Source organism: Hemitrygon akajei, chromosome 10, assembly GCF_048418815.1.
Source record: "Hemitrygon akajei chromosome 10, sHemAka1.3, whole genome shotgun sequence".
NCBI classification, from domain to species: domain Eukaryota; kingdom Metazoa; phylum Chordata; class Chondrichthyes; order Myliobatiformes; family Dasyatidae; genus Hemitrygon; species Hemitrygon akajei.
In genome coordinates this window covers 79273325-79284877 of record NC_133133.1, presented here as the reverse complement: position 1 = coordinate 79284877, position 11553 = coordinate 79273325, and the positions used below count along the sequence as shown (strand labels likewise).

The 11553-nt window shown below is 44.0% G+C and overlaps 1 protein-coding gene across 1 annotated transcript; it reads right to left on the bottom strand.

Moving 5' to 3' along the window:
* Positions 1 to 335: 335 nt before the first annotated feature.
* LOC140733996 (interferon-inducible GTPase 5-like) lies at positions 336 to 1406 on the bottom strand. Its single transcript, XM_073057574.1, has one exon. It carries the CDS (start codon positions 1404 to 1406, stop codon positions 459 to 461), a length of 948 nt encoding a protein of 315 aa, XP_072913675.1. The 3' UTR covers positions 336 to 458.
* Between the last annotated feature and the right edge of the window lie 10147 nt (positions 1407 to 11553).

Below are 11553 nucleotides of genomic sequence, written 5' to 3'. Positions count from 1 at the left end.
GTTACTGGTTTTCACAGTAATTAGCCACAGAGAATCCTGCATTATCTGTCTATCCCCTCGACCTTTTGTGGTGGTCACTGACTACCTGCAGCCCACCTTACGTGTGACAGCCGGGCTGAAACCCTTTCTCTGATGCTTTCAGCATCCTGGATGATTTGAAGTGCTCAGAATTAATCAAATTTATGTTAACTCAAACCATTTATTTTCACCAATTGTTACAACAGTGATTCAAGAAGAGAATTTCCAGCACCATGGAGCAGCAGGTAACAGCTACCAAAAGCAAAATGCAAAGCTTGATTAATAGTTTACATTTAGGTATTTCTATGGTGATTTTTTTCTGATGCATAAAGAGTGAATGTTTCAGATGGCCCTCTGTAGAAAATGAATGTGACCCCCAAATAAACAAATCAGTTTAACCATGACATTGGGATCAAGTTGAACTTTGAAAGCTGTGAGACCTAAAGGTGGTCATCACCTTCCTGCTGAAGTGCGGTCTTGGCGAGGGTTTGCTGAGATAGCAACCGGTCATCCAGTGAATCCTTTAGAACCAGAAAGGTAAAGACAGATGAGGACATTGCCCCAAAGACAGAGACTGTCACTGAATGGTGGCTGTCTGTGAAGATAGCTATCATACAGACCACAATGAGGATGAGCGACAGCACCTTAGGGGCAAATCGAAGCAACAGGAAAGGCGGTCGACGTTCCATTTCAGCTTTCAGAAGTGATGCAGGCTTGTTGACTCTGCCGGACAAGTTCCATAGCACACGGTCACTAACATCCAGTTGCCATCGAAGGTACATCCAGCCGGCAGCAGTACAGGCAATGGCAGTGAGGAAAGGCAAGCCTGGGGCTTGGTTTATGCCCACGGCCCCAGACAGGAAGGCCAACAGCACGATCACCCACATTATCGGCCTGCGTTTGGATTGTTGAATTCCCAGCATCATCTCTGGAATTGAGCGTGAAAAGGTATTAGATCTTATGCTCTCAAGGTCAGTGGCAAGGGTAGACTTTAATTTTGGAAAATCATATTCTTTCACATCGAAACTAGAGATCAGGAAAATGGCTGGTGGTTTGACTCCGACACTTTGAAAGTTTTTAACACAGTTCTGGATGATTTGCATCTGCCCTTGACTGAAGTCAATGCCTTGCATCTGCATAGAATAGGCGTCATTGTCAATTTTGGACCGAATGTAGTAGAACTCCTTCTGCTGTTGTTGAATCCTTTTGGACAGCTCACCATCACACTCTCTGAATCGTGCCTGAGATACAATGATGTAGAAGTCATAGCTTTTGACATTTATATCCATGAGGCTCTGAATTCCTACATGAGCCCCCTTATTTTCCTCAGCCTGAAAGGGTTCTTCCTTAGCCAAGTCATGTGACTTTCTCCAGCCCGTAGAGAGCATACTCCTTCACTCTGCCCACACCCAGCGCTCGGTGTCCCTTTCTGCTTGCCAACTGAAATGAATTTCTTGCTTAGAAACAGAATCAGGTTTAATATCACTAACATATGTTGTAAAATTTCTTGTTTTGTGACAGCATTACAGTGCAATACAGGAAAACAAACTATAGATTACAATAAGCAATATTGTAAAAGTAACAAAAATTTTGAAAATAGGGAGCAAAACTATTGAGGTATTGCTCATGGGTTGATTCATTGTCCATTCAGAAATGTGACTGTGGAGGAGAAACAGCTGTTACTGAAACGTTGTGTGCATCTCTTCTGGCTTCTGTACCTCCTCACTGATGGCAGCAATGAGGAGAGGGCATGTCCTGGGTGATGGGTGAGATAGATAGATGGACATGTCCTGGGTGATGGGTGTCCTAGATAGATAGATAGACGGACAGATCCCGAAATAAACTAGTGTCACAGTAACATTACAAGTGCACAGATACACAAATATACAAATACTACAAGAGAAGTATGAAGGAATAAAACAAAGTTACCTCGACCAATCTAACAGGAGGAGTCATCACTTCCCTGGCTTTAGGTTGACTCATCATAGAGCCTAATGACTGTCTGTTCAGTCAAGGTGACGTGCAGAGGCACATGTTAAGGCATTGCCCTTTGAAGATTCTTGTTTGCAACTCCATATTGGAGTTGGCTGGGTTTGCAACCCGCTCCAATTTGTTCTGATCCTGTGTAGTGGCTGCTCCAGACCAGACGGTGATGCAGTCAGTTAGAATGCTCACCATGGTGAATCTGTACAAAATGCAAGTGTCTTTGGTGACATACCAAATCTCAAATTCCTCGCGAAATATAGTCGCTGACGTGTCTTCTTTGTAATTGCATCACCATGTTGAGCCCAGGAATTTGAAACTGCTTGCCCCTTCCACTACTGTTCCCTCGGTTAGGACTGGTGTATGTTCCCTAGATTTCCCCTTCCCAAAGTCCACAATCAATTCCGCAGTCAATCAACTCGGTCAGAACAGAGGGCAGTCAAGGGTTAAAATCGTTGTTCCGAGACTGAAGCCACGGGTAGGATGGGGGTGGGGGTAGCACTCAGTCAGCCTGAGAAAGTTTTACTACATTCCACATTAACACACAAAATGCTGGAGGCACTAAGCAGGTGAGGGACGGCAACAGCAATTCCACACACCCCGTTATTGATTTTCATTGGTTTACTTTCCCAGTTTATTTCATCGTAAGAATTTAAGTTTGTGGTGAACTACATATACCTGTCTGGACATCCCCCCCGCTGACTGCTCCTGTGGCTCCTCCCACAGACCCCGGTATAAAGGTGATTGGAGCCTGAGCCCTGCCCTCAGTCTCCAGGATGTAGTGTGGTGGTCAATTGCTGCTTGTTTTTTCTTCCAGCCAATAAAAGCCTATATCTCACCTCACATCTCGGAGAGTTATTGATGGTGCATCAAAGTTCCAAATTGGACTTGAACCTTTCAAATTAAAAGCCCGGCCCTTCGGAGAGCAGTCAATAGCTTTTTGTCTGCGGCCCTGTTGACGTGGATTGGTTATTTGCACCTGCTGCCACACTGTTTACAGTCCCTCCTGGCGGAGCCACATCCGTACGGAGTTCAGTTCCCTGGACAAGCGGATCATTAACCGTCAACATATCAGAAAGGAAACCTCTCCTGGCGGGTCGACACTCGTCACAGGCTTCTCGTTCTCCGTTCTCTGTGCCCCTATTGTTCGGGAACTGTGAACCACACGCATTTGGACCGATCTCCCAAACTGCATTCAGTCAGAGAGCAAAGGGAATTTAACTTGTCACCGAATCAACCCACAGAACCGAAGCGGTCCGAACTGCGAGGCAGGAGCAGGAGCAGAGACACTCACCTTGTTATCTGGCAACTTCCCAGCTCACAGAATTCCATTCTGTTGGGGTTCCGAAAGGATTTGCACAGGGAATTCTTGTAATTAGGTGTTTTCCTGCCGGATTCATCGCTGCAGGAACGTCCAATGTTACAGCACAACTGAAAGTGAAAATGAAAATGAAAACATTTCAGAGAAGTGGGTGAGGATTGCCGTACACCTCGGGTGTGACTGCAACTGCTAGTTACACCTGTCCTCAAATATAGAAAATATATACAATCAAATATATAATATATAACCAAATATAACATAATACAAATACATAATCAAACAATCCCATGGCAGCAGCAGTAATTCAATGCATAGAGGTCAAGGTATGGTCGAAAGGCTTAGTTGTTGTTCAGACCAGACATCAAAATGGGGAAGAAATGTGATCTCAGTGACTTTAACCACAGAATGATTTTGGTGCCGGACAGGATGGTTTAAATATCTCAGAAACTGATGATCCCCTGGGATTTTCACCTACCAGTCTCTAGAGTTTGCAGAGAATGATGCAAGAAACAAAAATCATCCAGTCAGTGGCAGTTCTGTGGGCAGAAGTGCCTTGTTAATGAGAGAATCTGGGTGAGAGTCGCCAGACTGGTTGAAGTGGGTGGGAACACGACAGTAACTCAAACCACATGTTTCAACACTGATGTGTAAAGGAGCATCTCTGAACGCACAGCGTACTGAACCTCGAAGTGGATGGGCTACAGCAGCAGATGACCACACTGGGCTCCAGTACATACCTAATAAAGTGGCCACTGAGTGTACATCGATACAGGATACAGCAGGGACTGGAAGCCCTGAACACAGGAGTGACCCTAAGCTTCCTATGGCCCAGCAGTTTCAATCCTCATCCTGCCCCCTCTGTGACCTATCATTCTGTTGATGGAAGGAGGCCCAGTACAAACTTGATGAGTAGTATTTTGTCTTCTAGCCCTTTGGACTTAATATTGAATTCTTCAACTTCAGGTAATTCATTCTTTCTGTCTGTATTGAAACTTATTATTTCTGTCTGTCACCATTTGGGCTTCGTTTATCTCTTTCTATTAGTAAATTCTGGGCATGTTGCTCAGCATTTCTATTAGCAAAGCACAAGGAAGGCAAAGATCCATAACAGGCCTCCAACTTCCTCAATCAATTCACTTGATCTCAGCCTATCATTGACATTCCCTTGCAACACACAAGATGCTGGAGGTCAGCAGGCCAGGCAGCATCTATGGAAAGGAGTACACAGTCAATGTTTCAGGCCACGACCCTTCATCAGGACTGGAATGGAAGGGAAGAAATCAGAGTAAGAAGGTGGGAGGACGGGAGGAAGATGTACAAAGTGATAGGTGATAGGTGAAACTGGGAGAGGAGGAGGGGGTGAAGTAAAGAACTGGGAAGTTGATTGGTGAAAGAGATAAAGGACAGGTGGAGGGGTGAATTTGACATGTCTGAATAGGAATGCAAAGTGGAATTGAAGTGGGTGGCTACAGGGAGCTCCTGCTTTTTCTGGCGGGCAGAGCGCAGGTGCTTGGTGAAGTGGTCTCCCAATCTAGCTTGGGTTTTACCAGTATACAGGAGGCTACACTTGGAGCACCGGATATAGTAGTTGACCCCAACAGACTCACAGGTGAAGTGTTGCCTCACCAGAAAGGTCTGTTTGGGGCCCTGAATGGTAGTGAGGGAGGAGGTGTAAGGGCAGGAATGGCACTTGTTCCACTTGCAAGAATCCCATTTAGAGATTACAGAAACTACTGAGAACCATGTGCTGGTTCTTATCCAGTCAGGAGTGTCAGGAGCTGCTCACCGTATTCACCTGCTCTCATAGTCAAATTAACTGCAGTAAATCTCTGTACTCATCAGAAGGGGAGACAGCAATGTTAATGTCATTGAGTGAGAAAGGTGGGTAACTGAACTTTCACTGCTAGATGATATTTTTTCTCAGACACTTGCGTGATATAAAGGTTACCAAGCATCAATATATATTTATTGAACATTATTTTGGTCTTGCTGCAGGCAAACTGCAACATCAACTATTGCTGATAAATTTTGAAGGGCCTTGTGCAATCATCAGCAAATATCCCATACACCTGACTTCATGGTGGCTGGAGGATTGTTAATGAAACAATTGAAAAAGGTAGGGGGAAGCAAAGGTGCTATGCTGGAAAACTCCAACAGTGACATACTGGCTTAACTTCAATCAACCACACCAATCTTCTCAAGATATTTCCCCTTGAGGCCACGTGCACTCAAATTCTGCTTTTATATCTCCAATCTCCTGCATTCCGATACTTCTTTTGCAGTTTGCCTGATCTATGTAGCTCCAAAGACAAATGATGAATTCCAGAGTCACAGTGACAGCCACTGCACTTCGCACCAATTGAATTTGACCAAGCGACTTGGTAAAACAGAAGTCAATTGGACTCAGAGAATGGAATCTAGCTTTGGTCACTGCAGGACAATCACACCATCTCCATTACAGCTCTGTAAGATTGCTCGTGCACAACCTACCACACACAAAGCCATGCTGACTATCCCTAATCGATGCCTGTCTATCCAAATACTCAAAATCTGATCCCTTAGATTATTTTCTAATAACTTTCCCACTACCGTCAGCAGGCTCACCAGTTTATAATTTTCTGGTTTGTTTCTAGACCATTCTTAAACAGTGGAACAATGTTAGTTATTCCCCAATCCTCCAGGACCTCACCTGTCACTAAGGATGATTTAAATTACTCTACTAGGGCCCCTGCAGTTTCTGCACTTAGCTCCTATAGAGCCCAAGGGAACACCTTGTCAAGCACTGGGGATTTGTCTACCCTGATTTGCATCAAGACAGTAAACACCTTTTCCTTTGTAATCTCTACAGGGTCCATGACCTCGCTGCTGCTTTGCCTCACTTCCATAGACTCTGTGTCCATCTCCTGAGTAAATACCCAATGCAAAAAAGTCCATTTAAGATCTCGCCAAAAGGTTACCATTCTGATCTTCCAGAGGATCAATTTTGTATGTTGCAATCCTTTGTTCTCAACTTATCTCTAGAAGCCCTTATGATTCTCCTTCATCTTGTTTGCTAGAGCAACTGCATGCCTTCTTTTAGCCCTTCTGCTTTCTTTCTTAGGTGTTCTCTTGCAATTCATATACTCCTCAAGTACCTGCCTATACCTGCCATGCACCTCCTTTTTAACTTAACCAGGACTTCAATATCTGTTGAAAACCAAGGATCCCTAAATTTATTAGCCTTGCCTTTTATTCCGACAGGCACATACAAGCTTTGCACTCTTAAAATTTCACTTTTGATGGCCTCACACCAAATATATCTTTCCTAGAAAGCTGTCTGTCCCAATCCACACCTGCCAGAACTTTGCTGATACCATCAAAATTGGCCTTTCTCCAATTTAGAATCCCAATCCAAGGACTGGAACCATCCTTTACCATAATTACATGGATAGTAATGGAATTATGACCACTAGATGTAATGAGATTCCCGACACAAACTTCTGTCACCTGCGCTTTCTCATTCCCTAATAGCAGATCAAATATTGCACACTTACTTATTGGGAATTCTATAGATTAATGAAGGAAACTTTCCTGAACACATCTGACGAACTCTATCCCATCTAGTCCTTTTACAGTTTGGGAGTCCCAGTCAACATGTGGAAAGTTAAATTTGACTACAATCGCAACCTTATGTTTCTAGCAACAGTTTGTGATCTCTCTACAACCTTGTTCCTCTAAATCCTGCGGACTGTTGGGTAGCGTCTCATACAGCCACATTAATGTGGTCATACCTTTCTTATTCCTCAGTTCCACCCATAAAGCCTCATAGACAAGTTCTGTAGTCTGTCTTGACTGAGCACTGCCGTGGCATTTTCACTGACTAGCAAAGCCACCACTCCCCCTTTATATCCTCTCGCTTTATTGTGTCTAAAGTTAAGGAACGCCAGAATATTGAGCTGCCATTCCCGCAACTAAATCTAACTGACAGCTACAATGTCATAATTCCATGTATTGATCCATGCCCTGAGCTCATCCGCCTTTCTTACAATACTTCTTGCATTGAAATATACGGAGCTCAGAACATTAGTCCTACTGTGCTCAACCTTTTGATTTCAGACCTTGTCTGATGTCTTAACAACATCTGTTTCCACAACCTCTCCACTATCTGTTCTAGCACATTGATTTCCATCCCCCTGCAACTCTAGTTTAAACTGCTATACTACCTTCCCTCCCCCCACCCCACAGTGCACTACCAGCAAATCTTCCTGCTGGAGTATTAGTCCCCCTCCTGTTTAGGTGTAAACCATCTCTTCTGTACAGGCCCCATATTCCCTGGAAGAGAAACCAATTATCCAAAATCCTGACACCCTCCCTCCTACACCAACTCCTTAGCCATGTTTTAAAATGTATGATCTTTCTATTTCTGGCCTCATCCTCAAAGGCCAGGTTAAGGGACTGGAGAAGCATGAAGATGTACTCAGGATCATCCAGAAAGCTGAGGAAGTCATAGTTTGTCTGAGGTGGTCACACCAAAGATACAGACTTCAAAGTGATGGGTGGCCACTGGAGAAGCAAGGGCAGTTGTAGTTTATGCAATGTTGTCCTGTTGCCATTCTCCTCAACAACAGGGATACCTTTGTCAATACTGTGGAAGGGATAGGGCTAATAGGAGTAGTCAGATTCCAGACACTGTGATTGGCTCTGGGGCTGAGATGAAAGTGTAGGCAGACAAGGCAATAGCAATAGGGGATTAGATAGTGAGGGGTCAGACAGGAGATTCTGTGGCACAGAAGAGATGCTGGGATGTTCCTTCCCATATGCCAGGGTCCAGGATGTCTCTGAGTGACTGCAGCAAAATTCTTAAGGGGAAAGGAAAACATTCAGAGATTGAAGTTCACATTGGTACAAACGATATAGGTAGAATGAGGAACGAGGTCCCATCGAATGAGTACAGGAATTAGGTAGAAAATTAAAATGCAAGACCTCGAGGGTAGTGAGGATAGTATCATTCCTGGTGCCATGTTTTGGTGAGTCCAGGAATAGAAAGATGGCCCAGATAAATGTGCAATTGAGGGATGAGTGCAGAGGGAGGGATTCATGTTCTTGGATCAATGGGATCTCTTCTGGAGTAGAGAACACCTGTACAAGAGGATGCTAATATCCTAGCAGATAAATTTGCTTTCCTCATCATAGAGAGATTAATTTAGATTGGCAGTGGTGGTATTCGAGAGGGCAAAGTCAGTAAGATGACACGGGTATGTGCAGTAACCAAAGTGTGAAAGCGTAGTTCTGAGGATGGCTGTGTTTACAGTAAAAGACAGATGGGACCACTGCATAAAATGCATCTATTTCAATACATTTAACTTAACAGGAAACGTGGATGAACTGAGGGTCTGGATTGCCTGTAGAGACTGGGATATTGTGGCCATCACAGAAACATGGCTCAGAGAAAGGACAGGATTAACAACTCCAAGTTCTGGGATACCGATGGTTGAAACATGACAGAGCAACAGGTAGGAGTGGAGGAAACATAGAAAACCTACAGCACAATACAGGCCCTTCAGCCCACAATGCTGTGCTGAACATGTACTTACTTTAGAAATTACCTCGTGTTACCCAGAGCCCTCTATTTTTCTCGGCTCCATGTACCTATCCAGGAGTATCTTAAAGACCCCATTGTATCTGACTCCACTACTATCGCTGGCAGCTCATTCCACGCACTCACCAATCGCAGCATAAAAAATGTACCCCTGACATCTCCTCTGTACCTACTTCCAAACATCTTAAAACTGTGTCCTCTCATGTTAGCCATTTCAGCCCTGGGAAAAAGCCGCTGACTATCCACATGATCAATGCCTCCCATCATCTTATATGCATCTATCAGGTCACCTTTCATCCTCCATTCCTCCAAGCAGAATAGGCTGAGTTCACTCAACCTGTTCTCATAAGGCATGCTCCCCAATCCAGGTAACATCTTTGTAAATATCCTCTGCACCCTTTCTATGGCTTCCACATCCTTCCTGTAGTGAGACGACCAGAACTGAGCACAGTACTCCAAGTGGGGTCTGACCAGGGTCCTATATAGCTGCAGCATTACCTCTCGGCTCCTAAACTCAATCCCACGATTGATGAAGGCCAAAGTACCGTATACCTTCAGCGCACAGTCAACCTATGCAGCAGCTGTGTGTCCCATGGCCTCAGATTCCAAGATCTTTCTGATCCTACACACTGCCAAAAGTCTTACCATTAACACTATATTCTGCCATATTTGACCTACCAAAATGACCACCTCACACTTATCTGGGTTGAAATCCATCTGCCACTTCTCAGCCCAGTTTGGCATTCTATCGATGTCCCGCTGTAACCTCTGACAGCCCTCCACACTAAACATAACACCCTTAACCTTTGTGTCATCACAAATTTACTAACCCATCCCTCCGCCTCTTCATCTGGGACATTTATAAAAATCATAAAGAGAAGGGGTCCCAAAACAGATCCCTGAGGCACACCACTGGTCACCGACCTCCATGCAGAATATCACCCATCTACAACCACACTTTGCTGTCTGTGAGCAAGCCAGTTCTGAATCCACAAAGCAATGTCCCCTTGGATCCCATGCCTCCTTACTTTCTCAATAAACCTTGCATGGGGTACCTTGTCAAATGCCTTGCTGAAATCCATATACATTACATGTGCTGCTCTACCTTCATCAATCTGTTCAGTCACACCTTCAAAAATTTCAATAAGACCCATAAGGCATGATCTCCCTTTGATAAGGCCATGCTCCATGCTGACTATTCCTAATGATATTATGCCTCTCCAAATGTTCATGAATCTTGCCTCTTGGGATCTTCTCCATCAACTTACCAACCACTGAAGTAAGACTTAATGGTCTATATTTTTCTGGACCATACCTACTCCCTTTCTTGAATAAGGGAACAACAACTGCAACCTTCCAATATTCTAGAACCTCTCCCATCCCCATTGATGATGCAAAGATCATCGCCAGAGTCTCCAGGACAACCCACATCAGAACACCGGCCTAACAGACATACTTCCTATTCCTTTTTGATAAAGGGGGCTTACAGCAGTTCTTAGAAAGAATATTCTAAAGATATATCTAACAAGGCCATTTGGGTAGTACTTAGAATTAAAAAGAGAATAGTCACCTCGGTGGGGCTATATTATAGACCCCCAATAGCCAGTGTAACCTTGAGCAGATGTGTCGAGAAATTGCATGTAGTTGTGAGAATAATAGGGTGGTGCCAGTGGGAGGTTCTGATTTTCTCCATATGGACTCGGCCTCCCAGAGTGCCAAGGGCCTGAATGGGGCAGAATTTGTGCTGTGACTCCAAGACATTTGTATCATGCAGTGTAAAAATGAAGCTATTTGGCAATTCTCAACCTCCTCTTATGGAATGAGATAAATAACCAGTGAGGCAGTTGGGGAGCACTTGGGGTTCAGTGACCACATTCCTATTCATTTTAAATTAGTTATGAAAAATATCGGAACAGGACAACAGATTAAAGTTCTGAACTGGACCAGGGCCAACTTTAGAGATCAACAGGTCAACTCTATGCAAATCAGTATTCAAAGTGAGTATTCAAAACAGTCAGCAAGTGGGAGGATGTTGAACGGGTCATATCAATGGCAGTATGTTCCTGTTATCATGAATCGTGGCTGATGTGAGATATTGATGTTATATCAATGTTTTTTTCAGGGGAAAAGAAGGAAGTGAACATCATTGTTTGGAATCTGGGTATGAATGAATCCCTTGTAAATATAAAAAGCTTTCGTGCAGCTTTCAGAGGAAATCAAGAGAGCAAAGAGGGTCTGAGATGGATCTGTCAGGCAGGGTTAAAGTTGTTCTTCAGTAAACTGGTAACTAGGGAGAGACTAGGTCCCCTTAAGCACCATCAGGGCAACCTACACTCAGTGCCACTTCATTAAGGACCTCGTGTAACTAACAAAGTGGCCACTGACTGTACTTCCCTGATCTTCTGCCACTTTAATCCATCCACTTTAAAGTTTGATGTGTGGTGCCTTCAGAGATGCTCTTCTGCACAGCACTGTTGTAACACCTGGTTATTTGAGTTACTTTCCTGTTAGCTTGAACCAGTCTGGCCATTCTCCTCTGACTTCTCTCATTAACAAGGCATTTTTGCCCACAAAACAGGCGCTCACTGGATCTTTTATTTTTTTAATTTTTCACATTATGCTCTGTTGTGTGTGTAAAAACTACAGGAGATCA